Here is a 23,156-nt window from a genome sequence, read left to right as displayed (position 1 = left end):
GTATATATACACATTAAATTGCTGTAGAAAAAATTAACATGAAACCAAATCGATCGCAGCTACCGAGCTTTCATATTTATGTTTACTTAAGAAGGTCTTCCCATCCTTCAACAGCACACTATGGACATTTTAACTGTTTACAAACTCTGTTCGATGCATACGGAATAGCACAATTACCACAACACTAGCAAGTTAACTAAATGACCCTGTGCAAAACCATTTTTTCCAAAATTTTAGACAAATATGAATCTTCAAAACAAGCGATATGTGCAATTAATAAATGAGTCAACCCCCAACAAATACATTGTGTAACATGATCTCTTTAACTGGTTTGTCTTACAAGCCAGATAAGCAAGCGATCACATAAATTAGATTTGATGTGGTAGTACAACGAATAGATCGCCATAACCAGATGCTCGAAATCAACTTATGGGGTACATAAGAGGATGTTCATCCTCCATTTAAAAAATCTATATAAATACACCCCTATACAAGAGATTCGTTTGCATGCAAAAGGCAATATATTAAAAAAAAAAAAAAATCCGCTACGGACAAGTCCATTTTGGTTACATTTCTGTAGCCACGGTTCACCAATATCCCTAGCTTTCTTCTAAATTTAATTGTAAGATTATGTCATTTAAGGTCAGCGTATTTTTTTCAGATCAGGATTCGCGTCATGTCTTATTTTATTCAAAACTCTGCCATTAGGAAGGGAGTCGTTTTAAGAATCCCAACACGACGGGGGTTTATGTGGATATCTGCTTAAACCTTTTAGTTGCAGATAGATTTATTAACTCGGTCAACTAATAACATTTGGAGTCAACTGAAATGTGAAGAGCACTTACGTATTTCTTTTGAATTATGTTCCTCTTGGGTCTTTCCTTGCTCATTCTGATAGCCAGGTTTGGTTTGTAAAAGGGGACAATTGCCTCATGAATTATAGCCGATCACAAAATTGCAAAAAAAAAAAAAAAAAAATATATATATATATATGCTGGTGTTGTTCGTAGCTGAAGCTTGTAAATCCGACTGTCTTCCTTACCAAACAGATTCGTTGTTAAATAAATCCGATTTTGGGGGGGAAAGAGAAACAAGACAGACGAAGCGAACAAAAAAAAAAATCACTTTAGTAAAACATTCATAATGGAAATTTCGCCTTCAACAATAAAAAAAAAACAAAAAAAAAACGACGCCCTGTGCGCTCCCTTTTTTCCTTCAAAACTACCCAAGCAATCTCAAGGTCCTTAGTGTGTGATCCGTAGCTACATCTTGGAAAAAGAAAGGTATTTAAAGATAAAGATAAATAAAAATGTTGAAAGTCACGTTTACGCTGCTGCAGCACTGAGACAGGCAGCGTCAACTCTACCAGTACTGAGATCCGCACCGTGTCTCGCTCGCTCTCGCTCTCTCTCTTTTTTTTTTTTTTTCTCTCCCAGTTCTCCAGCCAATAAGAACAGCTCTACGGGAGCAACTTTAAATGGACTGCTTTTATAAAAGTTAAGGCTAGCGCACAATTCCTATCCCCGATGGCAGGAGAAAAATGTTCTGCTTCTCCCAGTTTCCCCTGCAGCTAAGCGAACCGACAACATCGCATACATGGATGGCCTACGCGCGGCGGCCTCATTTCGCACCGACATTGGCCCACCGAAGTCGTTGGGCTTTCATCCACTACCGGAACAAGCTGAACAAATTAACGACGCTCCCTAAACTGGACGGGCACGCTCTGTCTCTTTCCCCGCCTCTTCCCCCCTCCCATTTGGTGTTTCTGTACAGCCCAGCTTAGACCTTCGCTTTCTACCTAATGTTTTCAAATTCCTTTCGGAAAACATATAACCAAGCTTCTAGGTGCCACCATTCCGCAAGAAACGTTCGTTGACATCGAATCCTTTTCGTGCTTTTATAATTGTCTGATCTCTGGAAGTTGTAGTTTCTGCAATACAAAATGGCTTGTCTAGCAGGGCAGTAAGACTACAGCTCCCAGCATACCACGTGCTCCAGCCAGGCTCTCCTTTCCCCACTTCACTCCGTTCCTCCACGCCTTGTCTCAGTCTCAGTCTGGCAGGTTCTATTGGCTGCCCGTGGTGTCCATGATGGGCCCGCGGGGCCGTGGTTGCTGAGGAAGGCTGGCAGTCGGGAGCGCGCGTGCGGGTGCTTGTGCTCGTACCAAAGGACTAGAACGTCGCGACGGAGGAGTTGACTGCAGGGGCCCCGTTAGGAGAAAGGGAAGGGGAGGGGGGGTGGAACCTTAGAAGTAGATAATCACCGGAGAAAGCCGTGGTAAATGCGGGCTCCGGCTTGCAAACAGCAGAAGTGGCATGCAAATAAATGCGTCAGGGATTTCCTCCCCTAAGAGGCATTGCCTAACACGCACGTTTTTGCAGAAAACATATTTGTTTGACGAACAGCGTATTTGCTTAAGAGTTAGTGCCATCTGAGGACAGCCTTGCCTAGCCTATGCAGATCTGGCTGTGGAGCCGCCGAGGTAGTATAAGGTCATCTGCAAACCTGGGAAAGAGTGCAGCGCCACGCCGCCGCCGAAAGCCAGCCGCGCGCTCATGCAATCGCTGCAGGCAGCCCTCGGCTTTTTCCAGTACGCCACTTTAGGGCTCCAGATCTTTAAAGTCCCCTCTTCATGCATTTTAGTTAGATGCTTTAGGGCGTTTCTCCTATCCTGTGAGCATGCATAATAATAGAGCCGGCTTTTGTTTAGGCTTGGTTTGCGCTGCATCCCTTCCTTTTCAAAAGCTGGCTCTTGGTACAACTTTTAAAGATTGTAGCGTCCTGTTATTTCTTACTGAAGGAGCAGGCCGTCTGCAGAAGAAATGCAGCAACACGAAAAGTATTTTAAAAATACCCTAAGCTGAGAATTTGCTTTCTCGCCATATTTATGCCTGTTAGTAGGCAGAGCAGAAAACGTCCATAGCAGCGAAGAATGGTTAATGTTTACTCAGCTCACAGGTCGGCGGAGGGAACATGATTAAACAGAAGCTGGGTTTACAGGCTGACCTAGTTCTAAATACTTAGCTTATACTTTGTCAGTTTTTTGTGCGTTAGCAGTTTGAAATAAAAAAAATAAATAGTTACAATAGAGCCTGACAAGCGTGATGTGTTTTTTAATGCTATTAATGTAGAACTGTTCGACATATTTAAATCTTTTGTCTATGTTATACATTTCTGCTATGGCAAGGTTCTTTTGGGCCTAATTTACTAAGCTTTTTTTTTTTTTCTTATGGACATCAAATAGGGAACAAGAAGCTTTTGTAAATCGGACTCTTGGTGTGGTGTGAAGAATGTAATGGGAAAACTATTTTTTTAAATGCTCTTTCTGCCCACCGACTGCAGCTAATGCACAACTTTTGTTAACCTCAGTGACAGAAACCCCGCCATTATCCAGGACTCAGAATGTAACAAGGCTAGAGGATTTACCACACAGGCAGAGAGGCAGGCTCTTCTTGTTCACTGACAAAGAAAACCTTTTTGTCCATTACTTTAAAAATGTTATTCATACAACAGCCTTTTGATGGCTGTCATTAATGTCATTACATGTACAAACATCATACTATTGTATTTAATGTCTGATTCATTATAGGTAGGATTAATCTAAAAAAAATTTTTTTTAATTCAGGTTTCTCTTAACATTTCCATAGAACTACTGTTACCTCTCTACACTGATTCTCAGCAGGTTCTAACCTTTCCACCCTGCACACTTCTAACCTGCTTAACAGACTGAAACTCTTCCTAAAGCCATAGCTGTCTCCAAGTTGGTCAGGTGGGTGGGGCTTGATGGCACAAGGGCATTTTCACAGCATTACATAACCGTTGGTCTTTAGGACACCAGTTAAAATCTATCTGGGCACACTAGGTGACTTTTCTGCTGTCATGTTTCTATGTTAACAAAAAAAAGGCCTATGTGAAATGAATTGGCCATTTCAATCCAGGACCTGAGGCCATAGCAGAAACATTTGCACTGCAGCCTGTATCAGATTCCAAGAAATGTGTGCATGCCCTTTTGCTGATTTGTGACAAGGATCCTTCTAAGGGACTGGGTGCACAAACTTCTGTCTGATTTATTTAAGAAAATATATTCAGCATGTTTCATTTGCTGTATTCAAGCATCATTAGTATAGACATATTTTTTAAATATTTAAATATAAACACTTTTAAGCATAGCTCAACAGAATGTTTCTATAATAATCACATTTATTGTGGCAAATGGAGCTTGTGAGCATCTGAAGTAGCAATGATAGTAGTTTGGGGTTTATTGGAACAGTGACAACCAGGCCATATTGTGCCACCAGACACATGGATGAAAGAATTTAAAACAAGTAAAAGCATTTGAAGGTCTTTTTGAAGCTTAGGGCAAACACGCAAATAAGATTCTGCCTTAATAAACCTTTATTTTGAAACTGCGGTTTGGTTGAAGTTCTTCTTAGGCATAGGGAAGTGAGTTCTGCAGCATCAGTATAGATAAAATCTGTTTAAAGGCCTCTTTTACTAAGCTTTTTTTTTTCCCTTCAGGGACACAGAATAGGAGAAAAAACCTTAGTAAATCAGGCCCCATATTTGCAGACCTCTCAAGAATTCCTAGAAGATTATTTTTACAGTTTTTAAAAATCAGAATGGTTGAGAAAAATACATGGCCTAAATAAGACAAGATATGGCTTGGCTTCCTGGTTAGATCAATGGGCTGAGCACCAGGGAAACCAGGGTTCAAATTCTTCTCCCCCCATGCCTGACACATCTTGTAACTTTGGGCAAGTCACTTCACCTTCCATTTCCTCAGGTAGTCACTAAGATTTTAAGCTCTTATGGGCAGATACTTTTTGTACTTGAATTCTAATAATGATGTAAGTTGCCTTGAGCATCATGTGGAAACATGGGCTAAAAATCCAGAATTATTAGGAAATTGGAGAAACATTGGGATATTTATGTGCATTTCTTGTGGAAAATGTGCCATGGTTGCAGACTACAGGCAACAGAGGGTTTTGCTCCCCATAATTTGAGATTTGTTGTGTTTGTCAGTGGTCAATGCATTGCAGTCAATACTGCTAAAACACATCACATGTGAAACTAAGGAGCACCTTTTATCTGTGTTTTTATTTTGGTGTTTATCTCTTGCTATTGTTTTTAACTTTTCAGACTATTTTCTGCAGTTGAGTTATTGTATTCTTTGCTGTTTCTGTATGCAAAGTTATTGTTTATGTACTTTTATAATTATATGTATTTTATTGGGCATCCACAGCTTTTTGAGATTTGGTTATTCATAAATTTAAATTATAATTTTCTTCTTATCCTTATTTTCCTTACAAAAATGTGTTGCCTTTACTATAACCTCTTTTTAATTTAGGCCATTTTTCTTCTAGTTCATAAAGATCTTTCTGCTCTACCAGTGTCTCCTTATGGTACTCCTCCCGCCCTTCTTAATAAAAGTTAGAGGTTTTGAATTTCAGGGTTCAGATGTTTTGTGGGACTCCTCTCTGACTTTGCTTTTATATTAAACCACATACTTTGATGATCACGTGAGCTCAGTTGAGCACCAGCTAAGAAATCCTTTCCTCATTTGTGAGTGCAGCATCCAGCATTGCCTTCTCCATCATGGTTTCCATTACCAGTTGCAAGAAGAAAGACCCTTGAAAGGTGTTTGGCATCGCTTTCCTTCTAAACAATTCTGCAGATGGGATGCAGGTGCAAATCTCCCACTAGCAACACCTCCCCCTTTCACTGCCATCCCATGTATTTCTTGGATTAGATTACTATCCAGTTCATCTGCCTGGGCCAGAGATCTGCAGATCACACCTATATGGTTATTGGAAACTTCTAGTATTAAATATTTATATATGTAAGAGGTAGATATGATAAGTGGGATACAGTCTGCTCTGTTCTGGTACGCTTGTAAAAAAACCCAAAAAGACTGCTGAAATACATAGTATATACGCATTGTGTCATTCTAGTCATGGCAACTTTTTCAATCATGTTTAGTTTTACCTGTTCTGATCAAAGTATGCACATATGAGACCACAATGCTGAGAAAACCACAAGTGCCAGGCTAGCCATTTGTTGCCTGCCTCACAAGAACTTAACTTCTCTCTAGAGAACATTTTGACATCCAAGAGGAAATCTGGACCTAAGGCAACTACATTATGAAATTAATATTTCACTGACAAAAACATGGTTCACAGAAGCACATGGGATGAGAGAAAAACAGCATTCTATAGAAACTAGATAGGCGTTCAGGTCTACATTAACAATTTCCTGTATATTATCATGTATTTTGTAATTTTAAGAATTCAATTTAATTGATAGATCTAATGTTATGAGTTCCATGTAAGATAAGAGCTCCATAGGAGACTGGACAATATATAAGAATTTCTATAAAAGCACAAGAGATATGCATGCTTTCTAAATATTTTTATATTGCCAGACTATAGCATAAATGCTGTCTAATTGTTGAAATCTTTAATGATATTAATTTCTGGCTTGCACTGATGTCCAAATCAGAGACTCATAAATAAATATCCTGGAGGTAGTTTCTGAAGCTGCTCTAGGCATCAATATGGTTGAGGAAACAATTCCTCATATTACGATCACTTCCTGCATGCATTTGATATGACCCTCACTTCCTATATAGTCTCTGTTCCCTCCACACTATTTACTCCCCAGGCAACAGACATGGCAGGTTAGAAAGAAAGATCCCACCCTATATGCAAACCCATGACAGGAGGAGGAGAAATTGGGGTGTTCGTAGGCCTAGGTGAGAGAAAGACACCCTCTTCATCCAATTTTCATTCTTCTCTTGCTGTATATTCTAAGTCAGTCCAAAGGGGAGAAGCAGTATGTCAACTGATAGTCCTGCAAGAAAGTCAGTCCTCTGTTACTTAGAGAATAGCCACTGCCATTAGCAATGGTTACATGGAATAGACTTAGTTTTTGGGTACTTGCCAGGTTCTTATGGCCTGGATTGGCCACTGTTGGAAACAGGATGCTGGGCTTGATGGACCCTTGGTCTGACCCAGTATGGCATTTTCTTATGTTCTTATGTTGACGTGTAACCTTAAGTCTCAATGGAACTTTGAGAAGAGAAGCAAAAAATTGTCCTCGCTTACAAATATGATGACCTGGCATGTACTGTGCTGACTTCTCAATGGAGACAACAAGGTCAGCATCTCTGAGATGGGTGCCATTTATGTACCAAGTGGAGAACTAGGATCAAGTCCCAAGTCAATTCTTTCATTCTCCAGGTTGACTGGGGATACTATGGCAGCAGTGTTCACAGCCCTTGCCTGAGAGAATCTCAGTCAGTGCACAATGGCTTAGACTTAAGGTCCATGATTCCAGGGTTCTGCAAAGAGCACTGGTTCATTGCTCCCAGCCAAGGACTATCATTGCAATGGCTGGGGTAAGTGTTGGGAGGACATATAAAATGGGAGAGGAATCCCCGGTTAATTTTGATTGAAGGCTCCTGGTGGCAGAACTCAGCCCTGGTTCTGATTGAGCTGGAAGCCCAAAGAATCAGGAGGAAGTTGCTGGTCCAAAAATATCAAAAAGGTAGGAGGAAAAAGACTGGCACGGTTTGCAGCAGAGGTGGCTGGGCACAAAGATTTTTGTGTTCTAAAAGTACACAAGATCTCAGAAATATTTTTTTCATGGAAAGGAGGGTTGGATGCATGGAATGGGCTCCCAGTGGAGATGGTGAACACAAAAAAACAGTAATAGAAGGGAAGAAATCATGGTTATAAACACAGATAGGCATGAAATAATTGCAAAGAAGTAATAGAAAAGCCAGAGATCATCGATGATCTATAGCAGTGGTTCTCAACCGGTGTGTCGTGGCACACCAATGTATCGCCAAGCACCAGCTGGTGTGTCGCGGCTCCCAGTGTCCCACAGCCCCAGTTATACTTCCCTTTACCTTTTTCCTGCCCCCGCGGGCCAATGGGAAGCCTCCTCCCGTCTTCTTGCCCCCCATGGGCCAATCTGAAGTCTCTTCCCTTCTTCCTGCCAGTGGGAGGAGGAAGCTGCTGATTAGCCAGTGGGACAGGAAGGACATCTCACAGCCCGGGGGTGGGGTGGTTTGAGGGGGGCTGGGAGGAGTGGCAGTATCCAGGCCCGTGGCAGCGAAGAAGCCCGATCCTGAGGCCACCACGGGCTGGAAGTGCTGAAATTAAACACAGAGGCGAGCCACAAAGAAAAGTGGCCAGCTATGCCAGGATTTCCCACTTCCAAAGCGGCAGGGAACCGCAATAGAGTAGGGATTCCCCAAAGTGGCAGTGAGTCGCAAGCATGAAGAGGCCGGTTGCTCTGGGGATTTCCCCCCCCCCCCCCTCCCCGATGCAACAGTGAGCGCGGCAGAGCCGTGATTAAAGTAAAAGTGGCATTCAGCCATGCTGATTACAGATGGGGCAATTGGAGCTCCCACTGGCGTAAAAGCAGGCAGATGGGGAGCCGCGGGAGCCTAGGGATATCCCGACAGCCAGAAGAAAGGCTTGAGTGCTGTGGCATATTTTTCTAAAATAAATGTTTGCTGCTTCAGTGCGGCTGAGAAGGCAGTGGCAGCACTGGGAAATCTGCCACTGCGAAATTAAAGGGAAACACAGCATTGGGGCTCTAAGCAAAGTGTGTGTGAGAGACAGAGAATGGGCAGCGAGGTGACGGGGTGTGTGTGTGAGAGACAGAAGCTGGGCAGGGAGGTGACTGGGGTGTGTGTTAGAGAGAGAGACTGGGCAGGGAGGTGACTGGGGTGTGTGTGTGAGTGAGAGAGAGAGCGAGACTGGGCAGGGAAGTGAATGGGTTGTGTGTGAGAGACAGAGACTGGGCAGGGAGGTGACTGGGGTGTGTGTGAGACACAGAGACTGTTTAGGGAGGAGACTGGAGTGTGTGTGAGAAACAGAGATAAGACTAGGCAGGGAAGTGACTGGTGACTGGTGTCTTTGTGTGAGACAGAGACTGGTCATAGGATTTAATTGTGTGTGTGTGTGTGTGTGAGTGACTTGTGGACCCTAAAGAAGAGGACCATGAGTACAGAGCTTCAGCAGCCGCTGCTGCTCCTGGTGTGTGCTTTCAAGGGAAAGGAGTAGGAGAGTTGCTGGAGAGGGAAAGTAAAGGTGGCATTTTAAGTTTATTTTTCTTGATTGACTGGGTTCAAAAAAAGTTTGGATAAGTTCTTGGAGGCGAAGTCCATTAACGGCTATTAATCAAGCTGACTTAGGGAATAGCCACTGCTATTAATTGCATCAGTGGCATGGGATCTTCTTAGTGTTTGGGTAATTGCCAGGTTCTTATGGCCTGGTTTTGGCCTCTGTTGGAAACAGGATGCTGGGCTAGATGGGCCCTTGGTCTGACCCAGCATGGCAATTTCTTATGTTCTTATGTTCTTATTATGTGATGTGTCTGCTGTTTTGAAATATTTTATTGCTATTTGGACAATTTTAAATAATTTTTATGAGTTTTAATTGTTTGACTTTATTCTGTTCATCAGCTGTTTTGAAACATTTATTAATATAGTTTTACAATTATTTCTGTGTGGGGATCTATAGCAGCTTGGCTTGTTCTGTTTTCCTAATAGGAGGTGAATTAGTGTTTAGGACCAGATTTAATATTTGTAGTGTTGCCTTGGAATACATAACAACCCTATCTATGATGGACTCACATCAAGCTAGGTTGAGAGAACATTGCACAAATCTCATCTTTGTGTGACACCCCCCCCCCCCCCCCCCCCCCCCCCCCCCCCCCCCCCCCCCCCCCACAGTGGTTGTAGAATAGCCACTACTAACAATGGCATTTGTGAAAACATCACAAAGCGCGATAGAGAAAATGAAAAAGGTGTAGTTAAAATACGCATTAAAGCCGTGCGATATGGCTTTTCAAATCATGATGGCAGCCCACTTGGCCACAAAACCAGCCCCAAACTCCTCCTCTTTTTCTAATTTGCATCGCACTGTGCGTTATGGCGTTTTCGCATGCATTAAAGGCGTTTTTTTTGCATGCGAAAAAGCCATATAGCAGTTTGATAAATGAACCCCTCAGTGAATATCTTTGAGTCATAAACTTTTATAAGGCCTTACTCTGAGGTGAGTCTGCTTCAACTGGCAACTACATTGTTAAAAAAAAATGACTTTGGGCCATGAATGCCTGAACATCTGTTACCTAAAGCAGTTCGCTCCAGCATTTTTCTTTCGATTCTGATTTCTCTTGACTGTTTGGGCTGTGATGCCCAAACATTAATGCAAAGTTGATGTAGCAGTTAAGAGGGTTGATTGTCCCTTGCAGTCAGCCAGGAATCCCACAACATTTGCAAAGAACCTGGGCGACTGCTGAAGGGATGATGTCTTCCCTTTTGGAAGGGGATATTCCAGTGAAACCTCCTGGGATAGGAACCTCAGTGCCCTTTACATATTTTCCTCTAAGGGATTTGGACAGTCTGGTAACAGAGCAACTGAATGAGGATAAGGAATCTGGCCAGGTTTTTTTCATCTTAGGTTTCTGGAACAGAGAATGGTGTGGTGCCTGCTCAGATCACCCTGGAGACTTTCTGGCATGCTGTCTTTGACTTAAAGAAAGCCAAAATAGCAGAGATGATGTTATAAAAAGGAAAGCGTTCAGGATTGGAGAACAAATTTGAAGTTCTTAAAGCAACATCAGGGGGATTTTCAGAAATGTTATGAGGGTAAATATTCAGCCGCTGAGCGGCTAGTTAAGTTAGCCGGATACACATGTTTGGAGCACCGCAGAATATACCCAGATAAGTTAGAGTTAGCTGGATATATGGTATATGGCTAACTTTAGACCTGCCCTATAGTGCATCTAGAGTTAGCCAGTTAAGTTAAGTTAGCCAGTTAAGTTAACTGGCTAACTCAGCTCCTCCCTGGAACGCCTACCTCCTGCCCCAGGAACACCTCTAACTTACCTGGCTAAATTCTAGCTGGATAATTTGGTATCCAGCTAGAATTTAGCTGGATAAGCCTTTTAAATATGCAGTAAGCCATTCAGATGAACTTTCCTGTTATACATCTAAATGGCTTTTGCATATGTACCTTATTGAGTCTAAAGATAATATTGTTATCTTAGTAATATGTAACATAGTAATGATAGCAGAAAAGGACCTAATGGTCCATCCATTCTGCCCAGCAAGCTTCTCGTGGTCATATCTACCACACCGTGTAGGTCACTTCAAGTTTCTCTTAAGGATAGTCCGCACAATTACCCCAATCCTTATGATAAGGATAGAAATATTTACAATCAAAAGCCAAGAAGCTGTCAAACCCATAAAAAATTACTGCTAGCAACATTTTTACTGGTTAAGGAGCCTTCCAGAAAATTCCGGGCAATGCTGACTTGCTTTGTCTTTGGACTTGGCCATAGAATCAGTCTTGTTCTTTTTCCCTTATGTTTGTATATCAGTATCCTCAGACCATAAAAGTCGGGACCCGTGTTTGCCATCTGAATCCAATTCCTCCCACCCCCGCCATCAAAGTGGAGAGTGATGTTGCAGTTGCATCAAAAGTATTAAGGCTTATTGGTTGAGGATAGTAATCCCCTTGTTTCTGATAAGGGTAGTAACTGTTGCATCGAGCGGGTTACCCCCAGGCCCTCTTTTCTTCATTTCTGTGCTCTAGTTTTTAGGGATCCTCAGTGTTTATCCCATGCCCCTTTGAATTCTTTGACTGTTTTTGTCTTCCAGGCCTCCACCACCCTCTCCGTGAAGAAATATTTCCTGAAGTTGGTTCTGAGTCGTTCCCCCCTGAAGTTTCATTTTGTGGCTCCCTAGTTCTACTGTTTTCTTTCAAATGGAGAAGGTTCAAAGTTCTTGCATCATTAAACCCTTTCAGGTATCTGAAGGTCTGTATCATAACACTAGGAAACTGGAAGTGGTTCAAAATGCTATAAGAATTACAAATATTTATACAATGGAATTGCTGGAGGAGCCCAGTCTCAGAAGCCCATGATAATATGGGCGCCAGGCTGGCTCCTCCAGTCAGACTACTTGCAGGTCGGGGCGGTTGGTGACTCGGGGGGGGGGGGGGGGGGGGTGCTCTGGAGTCGACCCTCGGGACCCCATTGGGTCCCGATTGGTCAGCCCCAGTGCATCAGGGTCTGAATAATTAATTCATGTTGGGAGTTATAAAAGGGGGCGGTACCAGGTCGTGCCACCCCCTTTTGCTCTGTGTGGTTGGCCTGCTCCCCTCCCTCTCTCCCTTTTCTTTGTTGTGGGGCATTGTTATTGTTTGTCGCAGCTTGGGGGGTTGGTGGATTTACCAGAACCATTCTTTTGGGGTGGGGTTTAGAGCAAGGAATCCGCTAGGTGGTGGGCTTCCTTGACTCTGGTTTTAGTTGCATGTGACTGGGTTCAGCCACATGGTTGGGACTCCTTGCTGGGCTGTGGTGGGGGTCCCGGTTAGCGGCGGGATGCTGCTGGATATTGCAGATTTGGTGGCCTGTGAAGGGATCAGCTTGCTGGGGTGAGGCAGATGATTCCTTGGGGTGGGGTATTTGTGTTGACAGGTTGGCTCTGGTGATTGAATGACTAATAAAGTTGCGGCCTTGTTTTACTTCCATTTGCTGTCTCAGAGTATTATTTTCGTGACTGTTACTGTAAGGAGCCGAGGGGGGGGGGGGGGGGGGGCATTGTCCTGGCTGCTCATATTATTAACTTTCCTAGAGTTTAAACAATATCAAGATTGGAACTCTTTATAAACTCTATGATAAAATGTTTGCAAATTCAGGGAGAAAGTTTGCCTCCTATTGTCTTAGTTCACAACTGAAATCTTACTTTCATTAACCCATATCCTGGATTCATCGGTGGAGATTTGTTTCCAAAATGATGCAAATGATTTTGTTTGTCTTGAATCCAAATACGAACATAAGATTTGCCCATGCTGAGTCAGACCAAGGTCCATCGATCGAGCCCAACATCCTGTCTCTGACAGGCTAATCCAGATCGCAAGTACCTGGCAGATCCCATAAACTAGATATAATTCCTATTACTCACTCCCAGAGATAGCAATAGTTTTCTTTAGTCCACCTGGCTAATAGGGATGTGAATCGTTTTTTGACGATTTAAAATATCGTCCGATATATTTTAAATCGTCAAAAATCGTTAGAGGCGATATACAATAGGAATTCCCCCGATTTATCATCAAAAATCGTAAATCGGGGGAAGGGGGAGGGCGGGAAAACCGGCACACTAAAACAACCCTAAAACCCACCCGACCCTTTAAAATAAATCCCCCACCCTCCCGAACCCCCCCAAAATGTCTTAAATTACCTGGGGTCCAGTGGGGGGGGTCCCGGTGTGATCTTCCACTCTCGGGCCACGGGTGCGTTAATAGAAATGGCGCCGGCGCTACCTTTGCCCTGTCATATGACAGGGCAAAGGTAGTGCCGGCGCCATTTTGGTTCCTGTCCCCCGACGTCACGAGCGCAGGAGATCGCTCCCGGACCCCCTCTGGACCCCCAGGGACTTTTGGCCAGCTTGGGGGGGCCTCCTGACCCCCACAAGACTTGCCAAAAGTCCAGCGGGGGTCCGGGAGCGACCTCCTGCACTCGAATCGTTTTGCCGTATGGCAATATGGCATACGGCCGGCGCCATTACGGCAATACGATTCAAGTGCAGGAGGTCGCTTCTGGACCCCCGCTGGACTTTTGGCAAGTCTTGTGGGGTCAGGAGGCCCCCCCAAGCTGGCCAAAAGTCCCTGGGGGTCCAGCGGGGGTCCGGGAGCAATCTCCTGCGCTCGTGACATCGGGGGACAGGAACCAAAATGGCGCCGGCGCCATTTCTATTAACGCACCCGTGGCCCGAGAGTGGAAGATCACACCGGGACCCCCCCACTGGACCCCAGGTAATTTAAGACATTTTGGGGGGTTTTGGGAGGGTGGGGGATTTATTTTAAAGGGTCGGGGTGGGTTTTAGGGATGTTTTAGTGTGCCGGTTTTCCCGCCCTCCCCCGATTTACGATTTACATGATTTAAAAAAAACAAAACCGCGACGATCCGATTCCCTCCCCCCCCCCCAGCCAAAACCGATCATTAAGACGATCGATCACACGATTCACATCTCTACTGGCTAATAATGTGTTATGGATTTTTTCCCCCAGGAACTTGTCCAAACCCCTTTTTAACCCCGCTATGCTGGTCACCTCGATCACATCCTCTGGCAACAGCTTGATTGTGCCCTGAGTAAAAAAAAGTCCTTTTACAATTTGTTTTTAATTTGCTGGTTGACAGTTTCATATAGTGTGCCCTTGTTTTAGTATTATTTGAAAGGGTAAATAACATCCTATATTTTCCCATTCCACCCCACTTATGATTTTATAAAGTTCTGTCATATCCCCTCTCAGTCGTCTCTTTTCCAAGCTGAAAGGCCCTAACCTGCGCAGCCTCTCATCACGGGAGAGATGTTTCATCCACTTTATAATTTTTGTTGCCCTCCTCTGTACTTTTTTTAGGTCTGTTATATCTGTCTTGAGATGGGGAAGACCAGAACTGTACACAGTACTCAAGGTGTGGTCGCACAATGGCTTGATACAGAAGCACTATAATATTTTTTTTCTTATTCTCCATTCCTTTTCGATTCATTCCTAAAATTCTTTTGTCTTTTTTGACCATCACCGCGCACTGAGCTGAGAATTTCAACGTAGAGTCCACAAGGACTCCTAGCTCCTTTTCCTGGGTAGTAAGTCCCAATACAGAACCCAGCATCGTGTACCTATGTGCATCACTTTGCACTTTTCCTCTTTAAATTTCATCTGACATTTAGTTGTCCAGTCTCCTAATCTCACAAAGTCCTTCTGTGGTTCCTCACAATCTGCTGCTGTTTTAATAAATTTGAATAATTTAGTGTCATCTGCAAATTTGATCACCTTACTTGTTCTTCCCTTTCCAGGATCATTAAAAATATGTTAAACAGCAAAGGTCCCTTTATTGATCCATGTGTTATTCCACTAATGACTTTTCTCCATTTGGAAAACTGACCATTTAGTCCTAACCTCTGTTTCCGGCCTTTTAACCAGTTACCAATTGACAATATAACACTACCTCTATCCCATGACTTTGTTATTTCCTGCAGTTTCTCATGGGGGACTTTGTCAAATTCCTTCTGAAAGTATAAATACACTATTCACCTTTATCTGCATGTTTATTTACACCTTCAAAAAGATCTAAAAGATTGGTAAGACAAGACTATCCCTTGCTAAAATTCATGTTTACTCTTCCCCATTAAACCATGTCTATATGGCCAGTGATTTTCCTTTTAAGAATGGCTTCAACCATTTCACCCAACAGCAACGTGAGGCTCACTGGTTTATAGTTTCCCAAATTATCCTGGAGTCCTTTTTAAAAATCGGCATCACATTGGCCAATTTACAGTCTTCAGGAAACATAGCTGTTTTAAATTAAAGATTGTAGATTACTAGTAGCAGGCTAGCAATTTTATATTTTAGTTCTTTTAGAACTCTGGGGTGAATGCCATCTGGTCCCGGTGATTTCTCTCTCTTTAGTTTGTTAATCTGATCTATTATATCTTCCATTGTCACAGATATTTGTTTTAGTTGTTCAGAATCTCCTTCTTTAAATAATGAATATAAATCAAATAAAATTAAATAAATATTTCAGTTGTATGTTCCCAACATCCTCTTCTGTAAAGACAGGAAAAAACTGTATTCACTTTCTCTGCTATTTCCTTTTCTTCCCTGAGCATCTCTTTTATTCCTCGGCAGGGTTATTGCTTCTAAAAGGAAAATTAGGCAGTTTCCTAAAGCACCAACATTTTGGGGGCAGAAAAATCCTGCCAGCGCAAGGCCCAGAGGGGTGCTCTGCCAGAGCCACTATTGTCAATAAGAGGGAGCATTGTGGTTGAGCTGTCCCCAATAGTTAAATTGGGGAAGAGGGTGCATGATCAAAGGTTTGCCTAGAGTACCAGATACTCTTAGAGCAGCTCTGTCACTCATTTATCTAGCAGCCCAACTGTGTCCCTCACACGCTTTTTGCTTGAATATATTTGAAAAAGTTTTTATTATTAATTTACCTCACTAGCAAGCTTTTTTTCAAAGTGTCTCTTGGCCTGTTTAATTACTGTTTTACATCTAACTTGCCAGTACTTATGCTCTTGCCTATTTTCATCATTTGGGTTTGCTTTCCATTTTTTGAATGATGCCCTTTTATCTTTAACTGCCTTGTTTACTTCACAATTAAACCATGCTAGCAGTCATTTGGTTTTCCTTTGACCTTTTTTTAATGCATGGAATACATTTTATCTGGGCTTCCAAAATGGTATTTTTAAACAATATTCACATCTCATACAAACTTTTAACTCTTGCAACCACCCCTTTTAGTTATTTTTTTCTAATTTCCTCACTCTATCATAGTCTCCCTTTTCAAAACTGGGTGATGTGTCTCTTCTTTTGAAATTTGGCTTCATATTATATAAATGTCAAATTCAAGTTGGTTTTGGATTTTAGATTTAATTGCACGTGTTTCCAAACTCAAGTTCAAAACAAGTTATCTTTAATATATTTAGCTTTAGCTCATGCTTTTTCATTGGTAGCTCAAGGTAGTTAAATTCAGGTACAGTTGGTATTTCCCTAGTTCCAGAGGCTTACAATTCATTAATCCGCTATGTTTTTTCACAGGAGGAGGTCCTACTATTGTGGGGCATTGTCACCATGTTAGTAGAGCCTCTCTCTCGAAATCATGGCTTGATGGCACATTCTTTTGTGTAATATATCACAGAAGGTAGCAGAAGGAGTTTTACGAGAAGTTGAAGCGTGGTGTGTGTTGCGGAGCACTCAGAGAGCGATCCCACTCCTGGGAGATGTGTGTGCCCTTGGGCCACGGCTCGACGCCAGAGAGGTCTGAAGAGGTGCCGCAGGAGGCATGGCATGCCCGAGCATGGGCTGGACGGAAGCAAACTGGAATGATGACTGGAAGACAGGCCCTCCTTCGAGCCTGCACGCTTCGGAAGACCCAACAATGCTATGTTGGTCTTGTGAACAGTCCTCCGACCGTTCCCAGCCCTTTCGGACCTGCTGCAGGGTACAGCATGAAGCGGCAGGCCGGATGGAGGCCAGGGCAGCAGGGACTGGAACATGGATGCAGACGAGACTCAGAAACGAGGTACTGGAAGTGCAGACGAGGACTCAGAGACAAGGTACTGGACGTGCTGATGTAGACTCAGAAGCAAGGTACTGGAAGTGCAGACGAGGACTCAGAGACAAGGTACTGGACGTGCTGACGTAGACTCAGAAGCGAGGTACTGGAAGTGCAGACGAGGACTCAGAGACAAGATACTGGACGTGCTGACGTAGACTCAGAAGCGAGGTACTGGAAGTGCAGACGAGGACTCAGAGACAAGGTACTGGACGTGCTGACGTAGACTCAGAAGCGAGGGTACTGGAAGTGCAGACGAGGACTCAGAGACAAGGTACTGGACGTGCTGACGTAGACTCAGAAGCGAGGTACTGGAAGTGCAGACGAGGACTCAGAGACAAGGTACTGGACGTGCTGACGTAGACTCAGAAGCGAGGTACTGGAAGTGCAGACGAGGACTCAGAGACAAGGTACTGGACGTGCTGACGTAGACTCAGAAGCGAGGTACTGGAAGTGCAGACGTGGACTCAGAGACAAGGTACTGGACGTGCTGACGTAGACTCAGAAGCGAGGTACTGGAAGTGCAGACAATGAGTCAGGAACGAGGTATGATGCATACAGGAGACTCAAGGGCGAGGTACGAGACTGGCAACATGGAGCGCCCTACACAGCCCGCCCATGGGGCTGGTCACGGACCACAACAGGGGTTGCCGGAGGATACCAGGCTTTCAGAGAGTTCAGGAACAAGGTAAGGCTTTCTCAGAGATTCAGGAACGAGGTGCATGGCTTGCATCACGAAGCGCCCTACTCAGCCCGCCCATGGGGCTGGTCACGGACCACGACATAGCTTGCCGCAAGGCACCAGGACATCTTGAAGAACAGGAACAAGGTGCTAGCTTTCAGGAGATTCAGGAACAGGGTAAGGCTCTCTCACAGACTCAGGAATGAGGTGCATGGCTTGCATCACGAAGCGCCCTACTCAGCCCGCCCATGGGGCTGGTCACGGACCACGACATAGCTTGCCGCGAGGCACCAGGACATCTTGAAGAACAGGAACAAGGTGCTAGCTTTCAGGAGATTCAGGAACAGGGTAAAAGCAGGTTGCTGCACTCCTGGAAGTCTATAGCAGGGTTTGCTGCACACCGGCAGCCAAGGCAAGGGTTGATGCACACTGGCAGCCTAAAGCAGGGTTTGCTGCACACCGGCAGCCAAAGGCAAGGGTTGCTGCGCACCGGCAGCCTAAAGCAGGGTTTGCTGCACATCGGCAGCCAGAGGCAAAGTAAGCATCAAGTGAACTGGAACACGGGTACCGGATTGGAAGACGGGCCAAGGGCAGGAACAAGAACAGGCAAACATCAGGGCTGGTACACCAAGTAGACATCAAGACTGGAACAGCAGGAAGACATCAGACGGGACGAGGAGCTCCAACAGAGAACGAGTAACACTGGACCTTGCAGAAGGCTGGAACACAAGGCAGCTCCTGGAGCAAGGATGGTAAAGTCCCAGGAGTGACCAACTCCTTGCGAAGGCAAAGACAGACTGACTGCTGAGCTCTTTAGTAGGGCTGATGATGACAACGCCCAGGGAGGGGCCAGCAGGGGTCCACACCTGGCTGGCCCTAGAAGAGGAGTAGAGAAGCGCGCACCCGCGCCCTAGGAAGCTGGAGAGGCAAGCTGGAAGCTGGTGGCGTCCTTCCGGCCACGTGGAGAATCCAAGAAGACAGGCAAGCAGCGGAGCAGCCCTGCCCTGAAGCTGGAGAGGTGGCAGGCTGCTTTAGTGGCTCCAAGCCGCGAAGACTGCTGCAGGAGTGAGGTAAGCTGGCTGCAGGGACGGTTCCATGCCACGGAGAGCCGAGGGCTGCAGGGTCCGAAGCAGGAAGGCAGCCGGCGCAGCCCCGCCACGGGGCCGAAGGGAAGCAGCGATGGCAGGCTGCAGGAAGTTGGAGTGGCTGCAGGCACCGGCAGGGACGGCCTCCCTGCCGGGCAAGGACCCGGTCAGCATCACGGGCACCGGCAGGGACGCCTTCCCTGCCGGCCAAGGACCCCGGGAGCGGCAGAGCACGCCGGGGAGAGCCAGAAGCAGCAGCGGGGGTCCTGACCGCGAGGGAGCGCTCGCGGCGGGTCGGCCCCGCTGCGGGGAACAGAAGGCGGATGGAGGGGACCCGGAAGCCGCGGAGAGACAGGCGCGGCGGCAACAGCGTCAGCGGCCCGACTGGCCGCACAAGGTAAGAGCCTGCCCGCGCTCCTCGCGGGCAGGTTCGCAACAGGTGTGTACGAAAATGAGGTTGAAGAGGATTTAAATGCCAACAACAGCAACATAGAAAGAATGAAGGATTGGGGTGATATGATCAGCAGATAGGATTGTGCAACTTTTGCTTCCAAGGTTCACGGAATATAGAGGAAATTAGTATAGAAAGAATGATGTTGTAGATATTCTAATTATATTTTTGGCAAGTAACAAAAAATTAAAATATTTAGATGGTTTGAGAACACTGCCCTGAAGAAGCCTCTTGGAGGCGAAACAAAAAGGATCCTGTTTTGTTGGATTTTTATGAAAATGTTAGTGTGTATGGTGTGAGTGGTGAGAATGATGTGTGGTTGATATTTTGTAGATGAGGTACGTATGTATTTTATGGAGGGTTAAGTGATATTTATGTGATATCAATGTATGGTTTCTAAAAATAATTTTGTATCAATAAATACATAGAGTGAAATAAACTAAGGCGGGTTTCCTTAGGTATTGTGGACATTCTTTTTGTGTCATAGCCAAATTCCACAACACAAAAGAACGCCGTGAGCAGCCCTTTAACGAGATGGCTGTCTGAACGTCACAGAACCGCCATCGTCCTAAAGGGCCGCTGGCTCCCAAAATAATAAACCGCAGCCAAATGGGGATGTTGGGTGAGGGTCAGTGCTGACCCCTGTTTCAACCCAGGGCCGATGGTCGATATGGCCTCGATTCCCCCAAAATATAAAAAAAAGTTTTAATTATGTGTGCGGTGGCAGAAGCCCCCCATCCCCGGGCTCTTGATAGCACAATAACCCCTTCCCCCCATACTCCAGCCCCCCCCCCCCACTAGCTCAAGACACTCTCCCCCTGCTCCCGTTAGCTAAACCCCCCACCCCCCAATGCATCAAGACTCCCCCTCACCCCAGCCCCAGCCCCCCTGATAGCACAATAACCCCTTCCCCCTGCCTCCAGCCCCCCAACTTATCAAAACACCCTTCCCTCATCCCCTGATAGCTCAAGATTGCCTCCCCCACCCCAAGACTCCCCAGTGGCATAATAACTCCCTCCCCATCCCCCTGATAGCACAAGCCCCCCTCCCTGCCCATTCATTCACATGAAGACCCCCCCTTTCCCACCTCCAATAGCTCAAACCCCTGGCTCCCTCCCGAGCCCCCCTGAGATAAGGTACAGGTATCAGACCCAGGCTGGGTCCAAAACCAAGCCTTACCCCAGTTATATAGTAAGGGAGGGGGTTTCAGCTATCAGAGGCCAGAAGGGGGGGGGGTCTTGATGTGTCAGATTGGCTGGGGCGCAGGGGGGGGGAGGTTATGTTTCTCCTGCCACTTTAAATTGTGGCAGGAGGCCCGGACCCTAAAACGGGTCCTGGGCCTCACACCGCATATCTAACACTTACCAGGAACATGCTGTTATTTTATCATGGTTGATCACCCTCTCGCTCGGCCGAGATAAAATGTTTTACTTTGAATTGTCTAGTATTGAATTATATATGCATGCAAATCACATGCAAAGAAGGTCATTGTAATAGAGGAGGGGACATGGAAAATATCACATACATCACGCAATATACGCAATATACTGCACGTTAGAGTCCTAACGCAGCTTGATGAATGACTTAGTAAGAGGCCTATTTACTAAAGGTTTTCCTCCATTTTATGTCTATGGGGAAATTGATTAGTAAATAGGTCCTAAGTTTGTACCTGAGGTAATGGAAGCTGACTTACTTAAGGTACATCAGTGGAAGAAGAGATTTGAAACCTGGCTTCCTTGGATCTCAGGGGCCAATGTACTAATGTGCAATAAGGCATTTATCACACAGCTACAATAAGCTGCTGCAAAAAGTTATTATCACAGTTGCTTATGCAAACAGAGCCATGACCAGCAATTTGGCTGGTTTGGCTAAATAAAAAAAATGTACTCTCACCCTATACACAAGACCATGTACTAGGAGACTTGATTTTTATTTATTTATTTAACTACACTTGAGGTCAATATTCAAAAGCCATTTAGACAGACAACTCAAAAGTTGCACATTTAAATTATAGCTGGATAAGTAGTTATTTGGGTATATTTTAGCTGGATAAAAAAGGGGTGTTTTGGGAAGCATTCCAGGGAAGGGCTGAGATATCTGGCTAACCTAGCCAAATATTGGGTTTATCCGGCTAGGTTAGCCGGATAACTTTAGACCTGTTTCTGAGCAGGTCTAAAATTCTCCCACCTTGTGTGGCTGGATAACATGGTACTTAAGCAGATATCTTTCAAAAGATATTTGGCTATGGAGCGTTGTCATCACCAAACAAAATAAAAGATCAGTGGGCCAGTCCCCCCTCCTTCCTTCCCCCAAAGCGTAATACAAAGGCTCTATCAGGCCGTACTCTTTCAACTCCCACTCCCAAAAAACCTTTTTAAAGACTTACAAAGCACCTGGCATTGTAGGCCGGGCCCTGGTCTCGATTTTCACTTAAACACATGATCGGGTTGCCTTCCCCACTACCCACACACAAGGAAGACTCGTGGTGCCTGACCCCCCCATTTCCCTGCCCCTCCCCATCCCTCCCGATACCTTTTTTATCCCAGCCGGGAGTGAGGGACTCTCTGCCACGCTCCCGGTGCCTCCAGTGCCTCCAGCACTACTCTGTCAGAGCGGGAGCGGGGCAGACGGTGCCTCTCCCCTGGCTGGGATAAAAAAAAATGTATTTGTGGGGATGTGGAGGGTCAGGGAGATGGGGGAGGCATCACGATTCTTCCTTGTGGGTGGGTGGGGGAAGGAAGAGGACACCGCTCGAGCATGTGTGTAAGTGAAAACTAGACCCTGGCACTTCCTAAGTCTTTGAAAAGGTTTGGGAGGGGGTTAGGGGAATACGGCCTGACAGGGCCTTTGTATTACGCTTTGGGGGGGGGGGGAGGGAGGGGATTGGCCCACTGATTCTTTATTTTCGTTGGTGATGAGAGCGCTATTTAGCCAGATACCTTTTAAAGTTATCCGGTTAAGTTGCACATTATCTGGCCACACAAGCCAGGATAACTTAAAAAAAAACCTACTTGGCTACATTCAAACGTAGCTGGACAGGTTTTTTAGTTATCCGGCTATATGTAGCCAGATAGCTTTAGGCTGGTATATTTAGTGGGAAGTTTATCCTATAGAATATATGGGACAATTTGTATATGTCATAAAGTAGTAAAAACACACCTTGGCAGTGTGGACAGGAATAACTGAGCAGACTGGATGGGCTAGTTGGTCTTTTTCCTGCCATCTTCTAGTATGTTACTGTAGTAAGTTTCTTTACAATTTATTAGAAAACCCCAATTATGAAGCTCAAAATAGGCTGCATTTCTTCCCCCATTGACTATAATGATAAACAAAAAAGCAAATGAAGCAAAATAACATAAATAAAGAATATGAGTGATGTCCCTTCCTCAGAGTCCATCCTCCACCTCAACTCCAGTGCCAGCATCAGCCCCAAGGATGTAGAGAAGAGATCTTGGAAGACATCCCTGGTTTGGAGGACTTCAAATTGAGAGAAGATCTGCATCTTGCTCAGTGTATTCACTGCAGAAAGGATATCAGTTGAGGGAAGCAAGTGGGGGCATCTGACAAACACTAATATGCATCATACCTACAGAAGCAGCACCTGCTAATATTGGCATCGGGGGAGGATGGCAGTACTATTCTGGGGACCCCCTTCTGTTACTTAAAGTAAAAGCCAGAGGAAAGGGATTGAAAAGGGGCAGACTATTCTCCAAACTCATCCCACGGCCCCTTCCATCGGTCAGGTGGCAGGACAGCAGCCATCTGCCATGCATCTGCAATAGTAACCCACCATAGAGGA

The 23,156-nt window shown here is 45.1% G+C and overlaps 1 protein-coding gene across 1 annotated transcript in view; it reads right to left on the bottom strand.

Annotated features, from left to right (window-relative positions):
• JARID2 (jumonji and AT-rich interaction domain containing 2) overlaps nucleotides 1-1,910 on the bottom strand; it is a 585,747-nt gene extending 583,837 nt beyond the window's left edge. The window contains 1 exon segment of the mRNA XM_029590689.1: nucleotides 846-1,910. Coding sequence (XP_029446549.1) covers nucleotides 846-890 — 45 coding nt within the window. The 5' untranslated portion in view covers nucleotides 891-1,910.
• Nucleotides 1,911-23,156: the final 21,246 nt, after the last annotated feature.

The sequence above is a fragment of the Rhinatrema bivittatum genome, chromosome 2 (genome assembly GCF_901001135.1).
Source record: "Rhinatrema bivittatum chromosome 2, aRhiBiv1.1, whole genome shotgun sequence".
Taxonomy (NCBI): domain Eukaryota; kingdom Metazoa; phylum Chordata; class Amphibia; order Gymnophiona; family Rhinatrematidae; genus Rhinatrema; species Rhinatrema bivittatum.
Note: the sequence above shows the minus strand (reverse complement) of the source record. Positions and strands in the feature narration are given on the sequence as shown.